Consider the following 22,330-nt stretch of genomic DNA (forward strand, 5'->3'; position numbering starts at 1 on the left):
TCGCTCCATTAATAATGTCCTTCTCTTCCTGCCCCAAGGAACAATTTCCAAAGAGCAGGGCTAAAGTCACATTCCCTGGTTGGCCATTAAACCAGGGCCTTGCCCTTCTGCACACCAGAGGGACCAGTGTATCCCAGGAGAGTGCAACAAGCATGAAGCCAAACGTGCTGAGGGTTAGGAAGAGGGGCTGGCGCATTCCTGCCAATCTATCCCCACTGCCTGGACCACGGTCTCCGAGTCAGTGGGCTGGGCCCCTCTGCCCCCTACTCGCACCTAACACAGTGGAGCTGGGGGCTTGAGCAGCAGTATGGTCTAGTGGTTAGGCCGCTGGGCTGGGAAATGGGAGACCTCAGTGCTATTCCTCGTGTTGACACTGACCGTAAGCAAGTCATGTCCTCTCCCTGCCTGTGGCCCCTCCAGCTGGACATTAGGATCTTCAGGGCAGGGACGTTTGCTTGTTGCTATTGTAATGCAGTAGCAAGCCCTGAGCCATGGCAAAGAGGGGCATGACAGAGGACTGCCTGAGGCAGGCCTGGGTTACACCAAACTCCCTCTAGGCTTTGTATTAACTAGCGAATTCAAGCACCCCTCTTCTAGTGGGGCAACATTATCCGCTGTTTTTCCTGCAGGGCTGAACGGATGCAGTCACAGCTGCAGTTAGAGTTGCGTTTGGGATCTGAGTTTTAGATGCCTGGCTCCTAGGCCCCTGCTCAGTCCCTTGGGCCATAACACTTCAGTGCCCTGTATCTTCCGGGATCCCTGTTACAAATATTGGCCCATCAGGGGACAGGGCCCCCTGCCCTAACGAATCCAGGAAGGGATCTATGCTGCCTGCTCGTTACTGGTTTATGACATGGAGCACCGCATTCCAACTCGCACAGCAATGGCAAAATCAGACTGGGGAGGCAGCCGCAGCCGGTCGCTTGGACGAGACCAGGCTGCCCTGGGAGTTGAAGAAAACAGCTTCTCCACTAGCCCTGACGACTGGGGTGCGCGGTGCTTGTATGACTCGCTGACCTATGCCCCCCTTCTTGCTACCCCCAGTTTTAGAGAGCACTGCACCATTTTATTGGAGCTTTGCTGTTTCCAATGCACGTTTTCTGTGTAATCAGAGACCTGGGCTTTCCAGAGGTCTTTGCTGCAAGATGTGTTCAGAGGGGGGCTGCTGAAAGAGTAATATAGACTCAGTGATTTCAATGCACAGTATTATTTACCCGATTGACGTCAATGGAAGACATTCTTAGCTTTCCTTCTCCATGGCAGCCTCTAGGATACAAGCAGCGAAGCATTTACTAGCTACCCAAACGGGACTAACCTTTTCAGAGCGCAGCATATAATTCTCAGATAAGTAAATGTCCATTTTTGATTATTTTAGGAACAAACCTCCCATTAGTCTTTCACAATGTGCCTCATTTTTTCCTTCTGCACAAGCCAACACCACATGGATTCTTATCATAACACTGTAGTCTTTATTTGCTGTTAAGTCAGTTCGACAGGGATTGTTACATAAAACCATGTTATGACATTTTCTTTTCTCAAAATTACCCCATTAAATTACCTTTTGGTACAAAGATGTCTTATTCAACCACCATATTTAAATATCTGTCTAACGTTGAGTGGCAGCTATACAGGTGACACATTCTTCATGTTAGGGGTATAGACTCATTGCGCTCAAGACACACAGAAAACTCAAGAATTGGGAGACACCCCCATTTTTAACTAACAATAAAATCTACTCCAGGACTTGCTGGCTTCCCTGAATTGCTTTTCATGGAGCAAGCACCTCCCAGAACTAAAGGAAACTGTATCCCATATGCTGTAGTTAGACTGGCTTTTTATTGCAGATAAGTTTCAAATCCGGCTTGCTGGACAACCTGCAATGTTGAAGCTATTGTCACAAGCTTCAGAGTCTCAACTTTCCTTTAAAAAAAATAGGGGCGGGGGAGGAGGGCTGTGCAGCTTTCGCTGGGTTGGTTAAGAAAAAGCCTTGAAGGCACATGAATGGAGTGAGAGCATCTGAGTTTCCAGGCAGGCTGGGGCAGTAGCTCTCAGGGAGGGATGTCCTGCTCAGGTCAGTAGTGTTAATGGTGATGTCCAGCGATGATGTTGCAGGCGTTGTCCACTTTTGCTGCTTGCCAAAGCCTGGAAGAATGAGGCCCGTGTTGTGCACTGTCGACTAGGAGCCCCCCCCCCCATCTCCCCCGTTGGTGCAGCTAGGGTGGGGGGCTTGGGCAGTATTGCCTCATTTCTCTCTTCATGCTCTGACTTTCCAAAACAGAAATCCAGAGGGGAGGAGCACAGCCAATCCCAGAGTCCAGTGGACACCCCCTCCCTCCACCTGCTTCAACCAGCTGCAGCATGCTCCTGTGGTTGCGCGCCAAGACTGCTGTCCAGTGTTCCCTGTAAGCTGAGCGCATAGGCAGCCACTCAGGAGAGGTTCAGATATCGCCCAGCTGATTAGCAGCATGCCCAGAGCCATCAGCGTGTGTTTCGATGGGTGGTGTACATGCACACATGCCTTGATGCACACCACATTTATTCCGCACATACGTGGAAAAAGACAGGAACGTTACTGCTGTTTGCCAGTCTACAGTTGTTGTTGCTTCTCCCTTTCGTGGCTGCTGCCTGCAAACATCGCTGCTGTGGTTACACTCTGATCATGTTTTTCTGCACAACCCGGAGGGCTAGAAACAGGGAGGTATATTAAGGGGTTTGGATTCTCATATCACTGCATAACAGGCGCCCAGGCCATGAGCCTGTGCCTTTATCCAGCCCTGCCCAAGGACGTAGCTGAACATCTGTAAGTGGGACCCAAGCCTGGTGAGCCTGCCAGGGCATGCATGGTCATAGTTTGGACATCTGCAGTGTGGTGAGCAGTATTTCTACAGGCAGAGCTTGGGCACATATCACTCTGGTGCCTCCCCCCAGCGTGTGTCCTGCTTGCAGACAGACAAGGTACAGATGCAGCATCTTCCCCTCTCCCTGTGCCATGGGACTGGGAGTCAACCAGTTCAGCTGCTGTTTACCAGTGGCTGTGCCTTTGATTAACTGTAGCCCTACAGAAGGTACATGAAAGCGCTCAGCAGCACCAGGCAGTACTAATTTCATTCAGCAGCTCTGCCAATACAGCTGACAGGCAAAGAGGATACTTTTAATTCCTGCTTTTAAAAATTAAAGTTTTTTGAACTCTCTTGTGCAACCTTGCACGTGTGGGGTTCTGGCTCGAAGGTGTTTGTTTTCGTTTGACTGTACCATGCCATCATCTAGTGCCAGCTGGGAAGGGAGGAGTGCTGTCGCGGTTTGGGCTAATGTTCTCGGCAAGTACTGAAGTTACCATTAAATAGCAGCTGCCGCATGGCCACGGTTTTAGCTTTCCTGTGCAGCCCCAGCCTGTGCTACGCCATATGGCTCTGATCTGTGAACACACGTCTGCCTCTGGGCACACAGGACAGGATTTTGCCAGAAAGCTTTTGTAAAGCTGCTACGGGGAAGGTTTTTAAGTCTCTGTCTTGTGACTTTTGCACAAGTGGGTCATTCAGGTCTGTCTTCCCCATGACTTTCCTCATACTCCCTCAGCCACACCCACCTGTCCGGTCTCTTCCCTTCCCCGCGTCACTGCATTCCTGATAAAGGCTCTAGGCAAAAGCATTTTCCAAGCTTATCTTGAATAGCTTTAGGATTCCAACTCCTTGGGAACCGCCTAGTCAAAGGGAAAATTGGTGTTTTTGAGGCGGTGACTGGCAGGCCCGTATGCAGGACTTTGTGGGGTCATGTGTGCGCTTTTTTAATAACTGTGGACTGCAAGGGAGTGCACCCCTTATGGTCCCCCAGACAAGTGGGGAAATCAGCACCAGCCTTCCCCTGCCGGCCAGAGCCTGGAGGAGGGAGGCTCGGGCAGTGCCCCGCTCCTGCCTTCCCTTGGCCAGCCGGAGCATGTTTACTTGGGGCACCATGGAGGGGGGGCACTTTTGCACCCTTCATGCCCCTCTGTGTACCGGCCTGGAATGGAGACTCAGCTCGATCCATTTGACTTAGGGCTAGACCTATGAATTGGTCAGATTAGATTATGAATTCCAATCAGCAAACCTGATACCCCCCCCCCCCCCGCAGCCTGTGCATACAGGGGCGTGATAGTCATGGATTGTGCACCTGCACCAGCCCTTTGCTCAGTTACCCCAGGGCTGGTGGCATGATGGAAAAGCAAGTGCCACAGGCTTGAGGCGCCGGAGTGGAGCTGCTCTGGTCTCCAGCGGTGACAGGTTTAACGTGTATGTCCTGACTTAAAGCTAGCAGTTGATACCCCTGAAAGGGGAGCGATTGGCTCTAATGGGACTCACAGCACTTGGGTCTAGCCCTGAAGTTCTCAGGCTGATGTAAAAGTTGTTGGGAAAAGCTACGTGAGGCCGCCGTTTGTTGAAGTGTTCTGCATGTTACTTGGGCTTCTGATTCACATCATGGTAACTAAGGCACTGGCTTAGTCAGGTTTGCTGCCTCCATGCCAGCCCCATTAACCCTTCATATAACACCTCATCAGTGCATGCTGCGTGACGCTATGCCCAGGGGAAGGGGGCTGCAGAAAGTCACCACCCACAGCGAGCCAAGGAGCGAAGGCATCGCCCATATTTTATTAGGATGCGTATTTACAAACAGGGAAACACGCAATAGGGACTGTGAAAAGTAGATTAGGGACTGTCTGTGGTAAAGTACGTCTTATCTCGGGAACCACCATGTCCATTACCAGACCCTCAGTTTCCTAATGCAGGCTTTGCTCTGAACTCTTGGCCAACGCTTCCACTCACATTTCAGGCAGGGAGTGACGCAGGCAACAGTAGCAAACAGCCCTTCTCATCCTGCATTTTTTGGTTTCAGATTGGGGGGGAGGTATTGGGTTTGGAGGAGGATGAAGGAAGATTTGGTTTTGGGACTGCAGGTATCGATTGTGGGGGATAAATATTTATTAAAACCCAGCCATCCTCCAGTCACTGTTCTAAACACTGCCTTGCAATTCCTAGCAGTTGGATTGCAACAAAGTGCTCTGGCAGCTAGAGAGAGCGATTCTAAACCAAAACTGACCCAAAATGCTACCTTCACATTACAGCGTGCATGAGACCCAGTTCTTTGTCATCGCACCACAAGTATCAGCCCCAAATGGGGCCCATTATCTTTGCGCACCACCCTCTGCAGCTAATGTGGCCACACAGGTGCAACAGCTCAGCCTTTCTAGAAGCAGTCAGTTCTGAGTGGGCTCCCCCCATTGAATTTGTGTTCATCTAGTAGTGCTTCTTCAACGTACGTAGGACTTTAATAGCCCCAACAGGCTTCAAAGAGGGTCTTACAAAACATGATGCTACGTCTACCCAAGGTTTGTAAGACTATTGCTGTTGGAAAGTTAGAAGCAGATAAAATGCTAGTAGGTGTCAGTGAAACTTTTCCCTACCATCATCCTTCTCCCAGCTAGCTGAATCTAGGATAAACTTTTGTTCCATTTAGTAACACAGGAAAGCAAGTTGAGAACCACTGGTTAAAGCTCAGCACAGATACAAAACTTGTATCCTCAGCTGATCAGCAGGACTTTACCTATGATATTGTTTGTATATTTTCCCTACCTTAGCACTTGTCTCTATATAGAGTTACCCTCTGAGGTTTTTTGCTTTTTATAAAGCTTTCCCTGATCAATTGTTTGTTTCCTCCTCTAATGTAGTTTTTTCTAAGTTCTCAGCGGGCTGCCGTGATTCATTTTTATAGTCCCTGCCCCTATCAGGGCAGCTCCATAGGACTGCCAGGTGTATCCTATAAAAGCAGCAACATACAGCCAATCTCTCTCAGCCCTAGTGAATTGATTCTAGCTATAGTAGAAAAAGTTTCTTTTGAGGTTAACCCAGTGGCAAGGTAAGATTTTAAGAAAACCTTCCTAAATTTATTTTTCTAAGCCATAGTTCTCCTATCACCCATAAAATTAGAGGAAAAGATTCAGGGAAAATAATTGACAGGAACTAAACAACACAACACATTTATTGTGTCTTTTCCCTAGTTTTTCTTTCACTTACCTCTGTTTTCCCCAGGTTCTCTTCCTCTCTCTCCCCCCACCCCACCCCACCGGCCCAGCCATAGTCTCCAATTTCAGGTAAATGAAACTTATTTTGTGAAAAGGAAGAACAACTTGAGGATAGGTTCCAATTAAATACACAACTTTACATGCAACAGCTGGCTACTGCTTCTGATTCTGCAGTGCCCAGAAATGGTATCTGGCACCTTTTGCCACTAGCTCTTATTTGTGGTTTTTGCTTGCATCTCTCTTAATGACTATGTTTCTTTAATGCTGGTGAAAGGTATGAGATTCATACCCCTGCAGAGTACAGTTCTCTACTTAACCCCCAGAACAGTCAAGGTATCAAACTCCCTACTAGAAGAGGAGAAATTGTCCTTTGAACCCTAACTCCTCCAAATTGGATTAAGTAATGCAGATTTGCTGTAATTCCCTACATAACTAGCAAGTGATATATTGGTTTAGAATACTTAAATCTGCAGCCCCTTTCAGTGGGTATTATCCTGCTAAGGGTATTATCTGTATAATTTACACCTATATATTTATGGAAATGAATTGTATTATAACCATTTCTTATACCAGTATAATCTCATCCTTGCTAGAGGGTTGCATGGTTTTAACTATCTGTTTCTAATCCTATACATTGAATAGGAGCCTTCTAGGGAACTATTCTCAATTACTCTTACCACTACTTGTTTTAACTATAATATGTGTTGATTAGAACTAGGCAGAATTTTCCAATCAGAAATCTTTCCTGTAAAAAAAAAAAAAAGGGGGGGGGGGGGGGAAGAGTTGTATATGTGGAGGGGAGGGATTTCACAACAAAAAATTTTTCTACCAGAAAAGGTCATTAGTTTTTTAAAATTAAAGTTGTTATAAACTATGGCACTTTATTTCTTGCCCGCTCCCCTCCTGTTGTGCCACCAAATGCAAATGAATGGAGGTGAGTGTGTTATTTCCCCCTCTGCTTTGACTTTTCCAAACTGGAGAACATTTAGAAGATTGGCAAAACTGATGGGTTTCATTTATCCTTCTGCCTCTTCCAAACGACAGATTTTTCCAAAGTTGAGGTTTTGAAGTGAAACAACAAACCTATACTATTCGACATTATTCATTTTATTGTGTTTAGTGTGGAGGGAAACAATTGCAAAACTCCTGTAAATAGGAATTGTTCTATTTCAAACCCTGCAAAACAACTAACTTCTAATTTGGGTGTGAAATTGTTTTTCTGTTTCTCAAGCATCTTTTACATTGAATCCTTTTTCTGATCAAACCCACATGACTTCTCTTTTACAATGAGTTTGAGAGGGGAGCAGTTAGAGTCTATCAAATGTTAGCAGCAAACATATATGGCCACAGTCTGTTCTAGGCTACATCTCTACTACAGCCCAGATCCATGTTCTGAGAGCGATCCACCAGCAATCGATTTAATGGGTCTCCCATCTGTCTTGTTACTCAACCCAGGCTGAGAAGAATAAGAGAAGTAAATGAAGGGCTGTTTCTTTCCACCCTTTATAATAACTCAACTTAAGATACGTCAACTCCAGCTACATTATTCACATAGATTGGAATTGCATAGCTTAAGTTGACTTTCTGCAGTAGTGTAGATATAGTCCTACTGCTCAACACTGTGTAAGAAAGAAGAGTTAAAGTCAGGGAAGTCTAGGAACTAGATTATGTAACCTGCACTAAAATGCTGCTTTCAAGTCATTTGGATTTATTGATCGTTATTCTCTGAATAGTTTTGGACTTACCTATGCTTTTAATCTTGTAATAAGAAACTATTATGGAAGACTTACTTTCTTTATTGAAAGTTATCTATTCAGTCGGTCAGTGATCCAGATGCATTAAATAAAGTTTGCCTGTGAGTGACAGTGAGATGAGGGCCATACTAAACAGGCTGCATGTGATATAGGCTACATCTAGACTGGAAAGCTTCTTTCGGAAGAAACTTTTCCGGAAGAGATCTTCCAGAAAAAACGTCTTTCAAAATATAGAATCTACATAGCAAAAGCACAACGAGAACGCGATCTGCTTTTTCGAAAGATCGCGTCCATGTTGATTGGACACTACATCGCATAGAAGGCCGCCCGGAACCAGTGCAGGCAGGGCAGGAGCTCAGCAGTTGATTCCAGACGCTGTTGCCTAAGGCTAGCTGAGCGTGCTTAAAGGGACCCCCAGGACAGCCATTTCTCTGCTTCTGCTGCGGGCTCGCTACCTCTCTGAGGGCCAGCGAAGCTTTAGCAGTGTGCGGCCTGGTTGTCCATCTTTTCGATGCCACAGCGTACTTCTTGCCATGGCCCCACGCTGCAGTTTCTGGGGCAGTTTGTGCAGGCTGCCTTCATGGCCCTGCATGAGCAGGACACTGAGCTTATCACGGAGACCCTCTCCCTGTGTGGGAGCAAGGCCCTGGCAACCGCACCCCACAGTGGAGAGATCTTTTGGAGGCGGGACACCAGTTCCGAGCGCTGGGACCGGCTGGTCATGGAGCGGTGGGACGACACAGCAGTGGCTCCAAAACTTCCTCATGCGGAAGGCCACCTTCACGGAGCTGGGTGCCTGGCTTGCCCCGGCCCTCCGACGATGGGACACCCACCTGTGGCCCCCCATTCCCGTGGAGAAGCGGGTTGCCATCGCCGTCTGGAAGCTCTCCACTCGGTGTCATCTCGGACCTTCATGGCCAGGGTTTGCGGCAAGTTGCACAGGACGCCCACGTGCTGTCTCGTGAGGCCCTTCCGGACCCTCTGGCACTTGCAGCTCCCCCGGGGTTGAGCGGCTGCCTCTGATGGCGTGGATCGCCCCTCAGCAACAGCTGGTCCAGCTGTGGAGAATAAAGAGGGAGAGGTGGTCAGTCATCCATGGAGACACTGTCCCTGCAGGCGTGCCCTCCTCTGTGAGCTGTGATCAACAGTCCTCGGGCCAGAGGACGGGGCAGTCCCAGGAGGAAGGCCATGTGTGGCCTGCACAGCAGGCCCTGCCTCTCAGGAGCCCTGAGATGCCTAGAGGACCATGCTTCCCGCTTTCCATGGACAAGCAGGCAAGGGAAGTGTCCGGCCACACTGGGATCTCATGGGCAGGAGTGGGGCCTGGAGCAACCTGGCCTTCCATGGGGCCCACACACACACCTGCACCTAGCAGCACCATCCGCAGGAGATGGGGCCTCGCCTGCCCCATGTGCCCCTGTGCTGTGTGGCACTCCTCGGTCTGAAGGGGGTCGTGCATGCGCCCTTGTGCCTAGCCTGCTTCCAACAGTGGGGACCCTCCAAGGGTCAGACATATATGGGGCCTTCCCTGAGCCTGTGAGCAGAAGCCTGGGGTGCTCCGGGGTTGCCTCCTGAGGCCGTGTGTCACAGACTGGCCCTGCACATGCTTCCACATGCACGGGCTGCAGCATGCTGTCCAGGGTGAGCGACCATCGCACCCCATCCCCTCTGTGCCTGCCTCCCCCGCCCTGTGTGTGTGGAAAAGTGAGTGCTCACCTGATCCCTCCCTGCCCTCAGAGGATGCCTGAGAGACATCCAGGGCCTTGGGTACCTGCTTCCAGGTCAGGGTGACCGGGCTGGCTGTGTCCTCTTCCTTCTCCTCCTCCTCTTCATCAGGGAGCCCTGGGCGGGCAACAATGGGCGTCTGTAACCCCGAGTCCACCACCACGAGTGGGGAAAGGGCTTCACCACCCCCCGGGGTTTGGTGGAGGTCCTAGTAGTAAGATCAGTAGTGCGGTTCTGCCCCGGAGCGAGAGCTGCGCTCCCTGGCTCCTTAACCTTACTCTGGACCTGTTCTAATGTCGGGGGAGGGGTGTGTTGCCTCTTTGCCAGAGCCTCGTAAATGTTGGCATTTCATCATTGGGTGCGGAGATCTTGCAGGGTCTCCTCCTCCCCTCACAGCGCGGAGGGACAGGTTCTCTGCCCTGGACCAGGAGGGCGCATGCCGCTTGGTGTCCCTGACTGGGTCCTGGGAACCCTGGTGGTGCTCCCTGTGAGGGACAGGGAGGTTTCGGGGGGCTTTGTGGCTGGGCCATTGCTCACAATGTGGGTGGCAGTCAGAGCCGTGTGGTGAGGTGCAGCTCCCAGGGCCGGCTTCCTGCCGCTTTAAGAGCTGCCAGGAGACAGGAACTATAGAGTTCTGATTGAGTGGCCAATAGGGCACCTGTGTTATTTCCTGGAGCCCTCTCCTTTCAAAAAAACACCCTCTTGTGTGTCCCCACATCCCTTTTTCCCAAAAAAGCTTTTTCAGAAAAAGGCTTCTTCCTCGTGTAAAGAGGTTTACTGCCGTTGGAAAAATCCCTCTGTTCTTTCGACTTTGTCGAAAGAACGCAATAGTGTAGACACAAGTATAATTTTCGCAGAAAAACAGCCGTTTTTCCGGGAGAACATTGCAGTGTAGACACGCCCATAAAAATCACATGAGGCTATTAATACATTTTCTTCCTGCACATTTGTCTTCTGAGGTCAATTATATGAACTAAGCAGAGTAGTTTTGCATTATCTTTAAAAAGACACTCCAGAGAACCCAACACTGCTAATAGGAACATGAAAATATTGAAAAGTAAGTGTCTTGGTGGCTCAGCTGCAGCCTGCCATTAGAATAATAACTTCAAGGTAATGCTCCCATGGTGGTTGCTAAGCTTATAACAGAATATTTTTGATGCCATTTTAGCTCACTAAAGATTTAAAAATGAAATGTACATATTCTTTATTTTGTATTAATACACTGTAATTGCCTTACAGAGTCCAGTATACCAGTTGCATGTAATTACTACAGATGAACTTGCTCAACTGGAGCTCACAAAACTAGTGCATTTATCCCAAAGCGAAGACTAAACCCTCTAATTCTTTAAAAAAATACATTAAAGAACGTACCACACACACATATTGCACTTTTCTCCATATGAAATTTTTACCCCATATACATCTCACCAAAGTCTCTTCAGAGGAGCTTGAATTACAAGATAATAAAGGTAATACTTAACTATCCACACTTCTCTAATATTAGACACGAGAGACTTAAACAAAAGCAGCCACTTCAAAGTTGGATGAATACGTGTGGTGCCCAAGAAAGTGTCTAGTGTGGCATTAGAAATTTTTTATTCTAAAGAAAATTGCGTAAATGTTAAACAGGCTTTTAGTTGAGGGAGCATCAACTACTCTACTTCATGTTCATCACATTCAAAACTCTTTAGCTCCCTAAATACTTACATTCTAAAAACTCAGCAGTTTAGACTAGTTGGGAATTTTGGGTAATGGAATTATCAAAATGAGTTGAGAACAGAACTATTATTGTGATTTGATCTTTGTGCATCTGAATCCTGCTGCATGTCAGCCTACTACGTACAGGGTTCTGGGGTCTGTTGTGGAAGCAGTTAAGAAAAAGGGCAGTCTGTATTTTGTGACCCAACTCTCTGTGCAGAACTGGGCCTTTGAATTTCTTGCTCACACCGCAGAGGCATTTTCATATCCATCCTTTGCTTCTCCCTTCCATCGCTCTCTGGGTATTCAGCTTGACCTCATGTTTCCACACGTTTGCTCTTCCTGCATGTGGCCACCTGCCCTGGTGAGGTTCTTAGATTTCAATGGCCTGGCCCTTTGCTCCCCTGCAGTGTTGTGGCCAGTTGCTTACTCTCTACTAGTCACTGAAGACCTGGGGGCTGTTCTTTGAACATTTTTAATAAAGTTTGTATAGCTGGTTAACCCTTCAGACAGGCATGTCCATGGAGGGTGGGACACTGCTAAGAGATTCCCAAGCCCAATGCATTAAGTCTCTTTAAAACAGTCTTTAGATCAAGAGCCCATGTTACAACAGAAAATCATTAGTGGACCTCTGCCACGGAGCCATAAAGAAAGGGGTAGGTGCTCACAACATCTAGGTTGGGATTCCATGCTTTATCTTATATGGGATTTCAGATTGCCCTCTGGCAGTGGCTTTGGAATCACGGTATAGTAAATACCAAGCCATGATTGAACAAATCTGACTGCACTGCATGTGGATTAGTGACCAATATTACATGGCACATATCAATACCAAGTGTCAGTCAGATTTTAGCATACTGGGAAATCAGGTGATTGCTGGCAGCAATGCTGAACTTTTTCCTGTTTAAAGCTGACTGTGATATGCAGTCATTAGATTTTTTTTTTTTTTTTTAATCATGGTCATGTAAAAAATTATTGCTCTGTGTGCTGACTGCTTATGCTCTGGTGAAGGAAAGAAATGGTTCTACAGTCTGATCTTTGAAGTTTATGACATGAAACTAGTTGAAGTAAAAAATGTGATTATAAATTGGCGAGGCTTGTCTCAACATATCAGGAACCCTCTCTTCTGCTACCGCCACTTCAGGTCAATGCTTTGGTGGTTTATACAGTGACTGGAGAACTTGCCCACGGGACACTGGAAAGTGATATCCTGGTTTTTTGGGGGGGAGGGAGAGGTTGAGAACTTACAACAAGACTTTGATTTGAGAGCAAAATCACCGTTGCAAGTGTGCGACTGTATAGTGATAGATACAGGTGGGGCTACTAGCATATTTAATCTTTCCTTATTTTGAACTTAGTGAAAAGGGAAACTTCCAGACAACAGAAGGTGTTTTTCATAAGCAGTACCTGCTTCTCTGCTGGTCTTTGTGCTTTAAAGAACCCGTGTTGTGCTTAGTGTGTTCATCTGCTCACAAAGGGCATGAACTCTACAGCTATATGGTAGAAGATTCTCCTTTAATGTCTCATAGTAGTCAACCACTGGAGACAAAACCCAAATTATGGTGATTACCCATATCCCTTTCTATGGGTCCAAAACCCAGCTGCTGTGTCTGGCATTTTGTGAACTGCAAGGGGTTGGAGACTCAAGTGCTTGCTCAAAGTGAGTATCTGCTGAAACAGTTATTATAGCAACAGTTCTTGACACTAAATATTGCTGTAATACTTTTAACATTTCACATATAGATGAGCAATCAAAACACTATTCCACACGGTGGAACACATGCTCTGAAGTGACTTTGGCTTTAGCATGGATATAAATGGGGTATTGGCTACTTTCTTCAGAAAAAAAGCATATAATCTGATAAAGAACCCAAAAAGGCACAGCACTATCACTTCACATGGGGTTTTTAAGCTCATTTTGTTTTGTCCTTATGTTCTAAAACCTAAATCCTTGTCCAAATATACAAAGCTTAATAAACCACCAGCAACGCAGACTGTAAATTCAAAAGTTATTTTTAAAAAGCAACAGAGGGCCAATGTATCCTCTCCAGTGACCAGAGCTGCTCCATGGCAGAGACCTCGACAAGAGGCTGTCCGCAAAAAGGGTTGATTTCTAATGCTACCCTGGCTGACCTTTTTGATGTCGTCATTTGCCACAGCTGTAGACCTCCTCTTGGTATTTCTTGGCTGTTTCACATTTCAGTTAACTGATCCTTTATCTTTGGAGTATTCTGTACCCCATCCAGAGGCCTCTAAAAAACACTGCAGTGCCAGATAGCAGACCTAGTGATCTTTTGACTAGGTCAGAGAATCATTTTGTCAAAGATCCAGAAACTTTCCATGGTGGGCAATTAGAAGTTTTTTGGCAAGTTTGGGGAAATGCTGTTGCTTTCAGGAGGATATGGAGTCTGTTGGAAAAACACCTTGTGTTCTCTGAGACTTACTGTGGACTAATTCAACATCAGTAGCTTAGAACCAAAGTGCAACTTTCCTTTAAATTCACCTTGCACTAAAGTTTCAAAAGTTCTTGATTTGCCTTCAGGTTACTCAAGTCTGAATTCCAATGAAAAATATATTGCTTTTATTGCCAAGAAGTACAATGCATCACACTCATTCTCCTTTCTTTTACAGATCTTTAACAGATTTCATCTGGTACTGGATGGGTGTTACGAGTATCCAGTTTTTGGAAGTTTTCCTTCCTTTTAAAACAACATCCGTGATCTCCTTCTCCGCAAACAGGTTCTTGATTGACCCAGCTGCACTATCCATCTCCAGCCCCTGCCACCAGATTTGTGGCATGGTACTGCCAGGATGAACCAATAGCCATGTAGCTTTTAGCCATCCCCCGCTAGCACCAGTCAGGTGGCTTTTACATCCCCGAGTAGGTCAAGGATCGGAAAATAAGCCATGAATTTTAGGGTTGGAACAAAAATTTAAATTCACATGCCTTTCCTTCACTTCACCTGTCTTCCATTCGTAAGTTAACACTGCCAGAGTGGCTAATTCACCAAGACATAGCCGCTATGCTGGGGATCAACAGTCTCCATCATTTCGCAGTCAAAAAGTCCTGGCAGTTCTGAAAGGGCTAGTGCCTCATAGTTGGACTGAGACTCATGAGATGCTGAGCTCCTCTGGTTGTCGGGTGATGCTACATTGCTCTGCTGGGCTGGGTTCATAGAATACTGGCACTGGTTTGGGTAGTCTGGCTCAGAGGAGGTGATGACTGGCAATTCACAAGTCTGATAGGAGTATTGTAAGGGCTGTGGTGGGGGCTGCTGTTGCACATGTATCTGCGATGGCAACGGAGGTGAGCTGTGGATCTGGGATGGTGACAGTGACTCCAGCTGTAGTTTCTGATACTGGCTAAGGAAAGGGTCATATTGCATTTGTTCTGAGGAAGGCTCCATTACAGGGCTCAGGGGCTGTGCCAGGTTGAACTGTGGTGGCTGCTGCGGCTGCTCCTCCTGGCCCGGAAGCGGCAGCTGACTTGACCTTGGGTATGAGCTTTCAGCTATTTGCATCTGGTTAAAATAAGCCTGCAGCTGGGATTGCTTCTGGAGGAAGAGTCTCTTCTGATGCAGCCTGAATGAATGACATCAACAGGAATTATTTTCATTCTTTGAAATATTTATATTTAGTGAGATCTATCCACTAATTACTCTAAACAGCAATAGCAGAGGAGGGTGGTGAAAAGTACATTGGGTTCCATAACCTTTCAGAGCCAATTCCTAAATGGCTAGTTTCATTTACAATTGAACCTTGTTGTCACTTTGCTAATCTGCACACTGAACATGTCTCTCTGCTTCTTGGCAAAGGTGCAACAGCAGAGATGATGCAGCGAAGGCTCTTGTATAGACAAAATTTAAGTGGACTATGAAATATTAGCCTAAAACAATGAAAACTAGACTTCACTTGGCAAACTAATGAACCTTGTGCACTGTGATGCAGCAGGAGGGAGTGATTGAAAAAGCCCCCACCCCGCCCCCACCAAAAATGTTAGAATGTTTGATCAGAAATTCTTATTTACTAACTAATGACCACTCCAATGTCAACAAAAATGTGTATTTTTTTCTACTTGCTAAACTGCAGAATTGGGCAACTGACGACTAGTCTCCCCAGTTACCAGTGCAAATTAGTGAAGTTCCACTGTATTCCTATTTTGTGACCTGCATCTTTTCCAATCTGACAAATAGGAAGGACTTAACACAAGCACTCTTGTTTCATAGCTACCACTGGCAAATTCCAGGAATATCATAAAAGTGGGATCTCCAGTCAGCCAATCTGCAGGTCATCCAGAAATATGAAGTCCTCTCCTGGCTAGTCTCTACAGCATTCAGGAAAGGAGGTATCCAGACAAGAATCTTTCCAGCTCACCTACTTTAGGTAATGTATATTTCCTTACACACCACCTTCTGTTTATTTAAGACATAGAAGCTGCTTCGGTCAGCAAGATGTCAGTCCTAGCTCTCAAGCAGGAGTTACCATTGCTCTTCGACTCTGCAGCCACTCTTGGCATTCACTCCAGATATAAAGGACAGTACCAATTTCAAGAAAGCAAGTGAGGATTTCATGCCCTCCATCTTTCCCAGGTCCTTCTGCCAGTATGTGTGGATTATCTGGACGTCTCACTAAATCAAATCCCAGCCATTGCAGGGGCATGGAACATTGGTGCACCTCTGTTCTTCCTGTTCTCTGCCTGTGGCACTCCTCAGTTCAGTCTCCTGAAGACTGTGATACTTTTGTTTAATTCTGGCTGTGGGGCCAGCCCTGGTAATCTTAAACTGTGTGGCTCTTTCACACAACAACCAGAGCCAGTTTGTAGCTGACTGTCATGATGGCCTTTGTATACGCTTTGTGGTTTGTTTGGTTTTTTTTGCTTTTGTATCAGTTTTCTCTAAGTGCTGTTGAGCTTAGCAACGGAATACACAGAAAACAGATTACAAAAAGAAAAGGGTGGAGGGAACAAAGATGTCTCTTCCAATCTAAACTCTGTTGTAGTAACCTTAGATATTACAACAAGCAGCCAGATATTTTTAGAGACGTGACATTTTTAAATTGACTGTCCCTTCTGAAGTCTTTAAAAGCCTGACTTACAGGAATTTCTCATGTTCTTTGTGATAAAATTATCTGGTCATGGAAAAAAGGCAGGAAATACCCAAATGACTGGTGGTGAAACACATCGTCCCTGTTATGAATTACCATAAGTATTGAAATACAGTGTATAGAAACTTTCACTGGAAACCATGAATACAGAAGTGCATGAATAGGACAGCTCTGAGCACTACCCCAATTCTCTGCACACTAAAAGCTAAGAACACACCATTACCTGTTGAATTAAACTGTTATGGTCCTATTGAGATCCATCTCCCTGTCCAGTGAACAGGGCTACAATGCAGGCCAAGGGTCAAGAGGGAAGCAGAAGTCTGCACCCTGTGAGTAACCCCCCTGCTATCCTCCCTGGGCAGAGCCCCAGCTGGCCCATCAGTCTGGCCCAATAAAAAAGAAAATCCCACCTCCCAAAAAAGCCATAATTTGGGTGAAATTGGCAAAACCTGAATAAAAGATAGGGATTTTTCAGCAAAAGTTTGTAAATACCAATAATGAAGGGCCTTAGTACTAGGTTCACTGAATTTTAGTTTAGAGAGAGTTTGCCGGTCCCATAGAATGTTTCTATTTTCCCAATACTGCTGGGGGGCAGTTTAATGCAAATGGCTCATCTACCCCGATGGGGAACCAGAAAAACAGCCATACTGAGTCAGACCTAAGGTCCATGTAGCCCAGCGTCCTGTCTTCTGACAGGCGGCAGTGCCAGGTGCTTCTCACCTGTGCTCTTGTAACTGCTGTTCCAGGCTTCGGGGCAGTTCTTTGCAGTATGGCTGGCAGGTATTCTGGGCTTTTGACAGCAGGCTAGGTTTCTGAAACAGTACCAAAAGATAATGGATTTAAAATGATAAATGAAATGGTCGTGTCTCAGACTGAACTGCCTCAAAGTTGCAGCTGGGGGAGTAGTACTTGTTTATCTTATCATACCATATAGCAGGTCTGGGCAAAATACGGCCCAGGGGCCAGATCTCGCCCACGAAGCCACTGGATCTGGCCTGCTGACCACCCTGCCTGGGACCTTCAGGCGCAGCTGCTGCAGATTTAAAGCGCAGTCCAGCAGCTCTCTGCTCTGCAGGGAGGGGGTGGCTGTGTGATCTCCCTGACCCCAGCCCCAATCCTCAGCTCCTATTGCCCAGAAACAACCAGCCAATAGGAACTGACCCTAGCCAATCCCTCGGCTCCTATTGGCGGGAAACAACCAGTCAATAGGAGCTGATAGATTGGCCTGGGGGATGGGGGCAGCGCAAGCCTCTTCCCCCCCCCCAGGAGCTGAGCACCACATGAAGTGATCTGGGGCTGCAGCAGGCAGGGAGCCCAGTCTGCCTTGGGGGGGTGCTGGCCAGCCAGAGCCTGCTTCTCTCACACCCCAACTCTCTCCCCCAGGTCACCATCCAAACCCTCTCCCAGACCCTGCACCCACTCCTACACCCCTCTTCCAGGCCAGAATCCTCTCCTGCACCCCAATCTCCTGACCCAGGTTACAACCCTCTCCGACCTCACACTGTCTCATGCACCCCAGTCCCCTCCCCCGTGCACCCTTCTGTACCCGGCCTCCATCCGAGACCCCATATCTCCACAGAAAAGTGCAGCCCTTGACCACTTTTCAAAATCTTGGCATGGCCTCCCACCAAAAATTATTGCCCACAGCTGCTGTGTAGGTTTGAAAATGCTGCCCACGTTCTCTCTGCAAGTTCAACATTTAAAATGTGCACATCTACTGCTATCTAGCACCTAGGGTTGCAGCAATACCAGTTACTCATAGTTTCTAGAGGCCCCAATCAGGGATCAGAATCCTATTGTGCGAGGTAAATGTGTCTAAAAGGCAGCGTTTCCCCAAACAGCTTTCAGACTAATTTCCCTTAACTACAACTGAAGCCTATGGTTGCTGACATACCAAGCCCAATGTCACTCAAGTTCGATACCCAAAATTATCTTAACTACTCAGAACCCAAGCACACTTGAAAATGTTGGTCTATTTCTACAACATATGATTGTTTAGGTACTGACTGATAGCTGTAATTGATTTTAAACCATCTTAAAACTTTTGTGTTTTTATTATATAAGCTGGAAACATTTGCAGTGCTTCTTCTTAAAAGGAAACAAATAAAAATGAGAAACATTGCGATGAAAAAAGACAGAGATTCCTCCGATCACTTCCCAGACCAAATCTGGTCCATCTCCCTTAAAGGAATGTAACCAAGAGGAATGACAAGAACTGCTGTTCAACTCCTATTTTGTCTCTAATTAGTAACAGGCTAAGAAAGTGGAAAACCAGTAGCTGCAGCAACCAAAGGGAACCTCATTGCACCTATTTTTCTTGTATAATATGATTTTTTTGTTGCTTCATTAGTTATCCTTGAAAATAATTCAGTGGCTAGATTGGTGTCTACCGTCGATGGCTGGCTTGCCACTGTGGAGGAAGGCACCATACCTGCAGTCTGTGTTGCAAGTATTGTGTTTCTAAGCTCTGCCGTCTGGATAATAATTGGGGATGCACACCATTAGGGAAGGCAGATACACTCTCCTGCTGCTGAGAAGCTTCCTCCTGGGAAGAGAAGACAAGAATATGGGGAAAAAACCACAGACAATAGGGATGTTAAATTTAGATTAACTAATTGAGTAGCTGGTGGGATTTCCATCGACTAATTGATTACTTGCTACAGTTCAAAGACAGAGGTGCCCTTATCAAGAGCCCTTCTGGGCTCTCGCTACAGTTCAGAAGCAGAAGCCCCCCAGGGAGTGCGGGCCAGCGGGGCTCTTGTGCATTTTCAAAGGCTGAGGTGTGGCAGGGAGCCTGGGGCCAGCAGGGCTTCTTCTTTTGAATGTACAAGAGCCCCACTGGGACTCCTGTACATTTCAAAGGCAGAACTGCAGCAGAACAGGTGCGAGCGGAGACTGCTTCACTTCCCACTCGCACCATTTCCCATTGTGTCTCTACCTCCCCTGCCTCCTGTGGAGACGACGCTGGGGGGAACCAACTTTTAAGCAGGCTTCCACCAGCTCCTCCCCCCAACCCAGCACTTGCTGCCTCTCTCTGATAGAGGTAGCAAGGGGCGCGGGGGGAGGGAAGCAACTAGTCACATCACTAGTCCACCATACGATAAGCTTATGTTTACTGGATAGTCCACTAGTCGCTTACATCCCTAACAAACAGTAACTATGTTTTCTGCTTAAACTCTTCAGGGAGCGGCTTACACACCTTCACAGCTACAGTGACTGGGGCTCTAATGCCACGTGATCTGCAGGGCTCATTGCTCATTTAGGATTGTTTAGAATTCTCCTCTGCCATGACAGAAAAAGAACACAACTGACTAGGCTGGAGACATGCCAGGTATTGTCTGACTCATCTGCCCTCAGATCCCAGTGACACCAGGACGAAGTGATCGTGACCCTGTGATTGTCTGCCCATCTTTACAGGTTTTAAAACCAAATTAAAAAGGCTTTTGTTAGAACTTAAAAGAAGAGCTACACACACAGTGTGTGTCTCCAATAGGCAGGTTAGCTGCTGCTGCAGCGGCTGGAGAGGGAAAGGTTTGTTGGTTGGCACCACAACTGCTCCATGAGCTCTGACATGTCACACTTAATGACACATTCTTTTGGCTTTCAGAGCGAGGAACAGCTCTTCAATCTCACAGCAAAGTGAGACACAGCACTGGGATTATCAGTGTTTCAGCCAGCAGGGGCGCTAGAGCATTTTGCAAGGATTACAATGGGTTCTATTGGCCACCCTGCCTGAGCAAGTGGGCCCAAGGTAGAAAGTTCTTATTTAGATTTGCTGCCTCCTGTTTTATTACAAACAGGAAAATAATGGACAATGGCAGCAACTAAAGGTTGGGCATCACTGGTCCTGCACTCTCAGGACCTGACCAGTCGCAGATGAGGGAATCTGCTGGACAAGGGGAGGTCCCCTGACACCAGCACTTCAGCCCAGTTCACCTCCCATTGCTGGCTCCTTTGGCCGGCCAGGCTGCCTGCTGGCCAGTCCCAGCCCCTGGCTCTGCTGCAAGCCAGGCGGTACAAAGCCTGATTGGGTTGCTGCAGCCCCAGCCCCATGGCTCTGCTGCCCGCTGGATAGCATGTGGTCCCGGCTGTGCTGCTTCTGCTGGACTGCCACAGCCCCAGACCGGCTTCACCTCCCATGCTGCCATGGCCACGGCCTGGCTTCCCCTCCCAGGCTGATGCAGCTCTGCTGCCGCCACCCACGATACTGCTGCCCTGCCACTGCCCAGGCTGACTCAGCCCCAGCCAGGCTTCCCCTCCTGGGCTGCCATGGTCCCAGCCCCACTGCCGGGCAGGTCCGATCATGCTCCACCACTGCGTAGGCTGCCCCAGCACCGCTGCTGCCGTGGCCCCACCACCACCAGACTTGCCGGGCTCCCAGCTGCTGGCCCTCTGGCTCTGGGGCACTCTCATTCAGAACATCTATGATCATACCAGACCCTGGATGGTGCCGGACGAGAGAGTCCCGGGTAAGGGAGGTGCAACCTGTAGTTGGATTTGGTCTGACAATATAAGGCCAAAGCTGGCCACGTGACATGCCACCAGCCACATTTAAAATGACGTGCAGAGGTCGGTTCTGTTAGAGCAGAATTCAGCTCTATATGTATCTAAAACACAATTCCTATGCACTGACACTAACAATCTGTTGGCTCTGAAAAGCCCAGAATATCATCTTGCTGGTTCCACAACACTGGCAAACCTTAATCCACAGGAGCTCACTGCCTGCTGTCCTCTCCATTATACAAATGAGGGGGAGGAGGAAATGTAAACTCTAAATCAATGTCTCTTCTAGGTACCCCAGGGCATCTCCTCTTTATCTGTCTCTTACAGCAGCAGCTCTTAGAGAGGTGCTTGTTGCTGCTTGTGGCTTGTACAGCAAACACATTAGCAGTGCTTCACACACTGGAGGGGGGCTGCTTACAAGATTCTGCAAGTGGGGAGCAGCTGATGTTAGGTTGTGCTCTTCTTCTGATCCCATCTGTCCATATAGCAGCTGGACTTTATTCAGCTCCAGGATTCCTTTGGTTCGTGCCAGATTCTGAAGGTGCTGTCTAAATGCTACAATTCCTGGATAATTCAAAACAGAACAATATCCGTGAAGCTATTTAGTTAGCACAGCCAGCTGAACTCTTAGCATACCCCACCTGAGTCACACTGGGATTAAAACACGCGTGGTAGTACATGTGCACACAATTTTTCAGGAAAACAGTGAAAGTTACCTTGTGTAAGGGATGTGTCAGATGCCCTGCGGCCCTCTCGGAAACTGACTGGTGAGCGGTTGTGGGCCTCTCGTTTTTGGGAGGTTAGTGCCTGCATGGCTGGATTAGCAGGTCTCAGCCCTATGAAAGGGGGCGTCATTCTGGGTGCTGGCTGGTTGGCCAGCACCACTTCCTTCAGGGTCGGAGTGTCCTCGAGGAAGTTAAGATCCCTCTGAATTGATCCCATTTCATATTCTGAGTCAATGCTGCCCAAAGATGGATTTTCATCCAAGGAGTAGACTTTCCCTGTGAGAAACAACAAAAGCCAGATTGCTTAATTACTGAACTTTCTATTCAAAGTGCCACAGGTTTGGGCCATTTCTGCCAACACTGTTTCCAGCTAACTCTTGGAGAAATGCAATGGGATCTTGCATGGTTAGATGTGCTTATAAACACATCTCTAGAATCATTAAGACATCAGATCAGTACTGACTCTGGGAGAATGCCAGGCAGTCACTAATCTTGTTTCCTTCCCCACATGTTCTTGAGGAATTTCCCATTCAAGTACTGTCCAGACTCTGTTTAACATGGGAGAGCTGACAAGATCATATAGACAATGTTGGCAGAGCTGCATCCTCTAAGTGGCATCATGCCGCCAGAGAAACTAGTGTTTCTTTCTAGGCACTTGGGAATTAAATAAATGAGGATGGTTAATTATGCTAAAAGTGTAACTCATTTAAGTTTCCTGCCACCCTCTATCCTTTCTACATTGCCATTAGACTGAATGAGGTTGTAGA

The 22,330-nt window shown here is 47.3% G+C and overlaps 2 protein-coding genes across 5 annotated transcripts in view; one reads left to right on the top strand and one right to left on the bottom strand.

Annotated features, from left to right (window-relative positions):
- ALG9 (ALG9 alpha-1,2-mannosyltransferase) overlaps positions 1-17,056 on the top strand; it is a 113,914-nt gene extending 96,858 nt beyond the window's left edge. Inside the window, exons 15-16 of one of the 2 annotated variants that reach the window (XR_012897711.2) lie at positions 15,459-15,577; positions 15,658-17,056. Coding sequence is in view for 1 of the 2 variants with exons in the window: in XM_075909429.2 (XP_075765544.2) it covers positions 15,459-15,489 (31 nt within the window). In the remaining variant the exon portion in view is untranslated. Of the gene's footprint in view, positions 1-15,458 lie in introns of both variants that reach the window. The other variant, XM_075909429.2, reaches the window with a different exon arrangement.
- SIK2 (salt inducible kinase 2) overlaps positions 10,722-22,330 on the bottom strand; it is a 120,642-nt gene continuing 109,033 nt past the window's right edge. For all 3 annotated transcript variants that reach the window (XM_075909423.2, XM_025183679.3, XM_089773390.1), the window contains 5 exons: positions 21,555-21,839; positions 21,257-21,402; positions 18,767-18,880; positions 17,056-17,147; positions 10,722-14,814 (listed from right to left, as the gene is read on the bottom strand). In XM_075909423.2, coding sequence (XP_075765538.1) covers positions 14,232-14,814; positions 17,056-17,147; positions 18,767-18,880; positions 21,257-21,402; positions 21,555-21,839 — 1,220 coding nt within the window. In that variant the 3' untranslated portion in view covers positions 10,722-14,231. The remainder of the gene's footprint in view (positions 14,815-17,055; positions 17,148-18,766; positions 18,881-21,256; positions 21,403-21,554; positions 21,840-22,330) is intronic.

Source organism: Pelodiscus sinensis, chromosome 25, assembly GCF_052426305.1.
Source record: "Pelodiscus sinensis isolate ZL-2025 chromosome 25, ASM5242630v1, whole genome shotgun sequence".
Taxonomy (NCBI): domain Eukaryota; kingdom Metazoa; phylum Chordata; order Testudines; family Trionychidae; genus Pelodiscus; species Pelodiscus sinensis.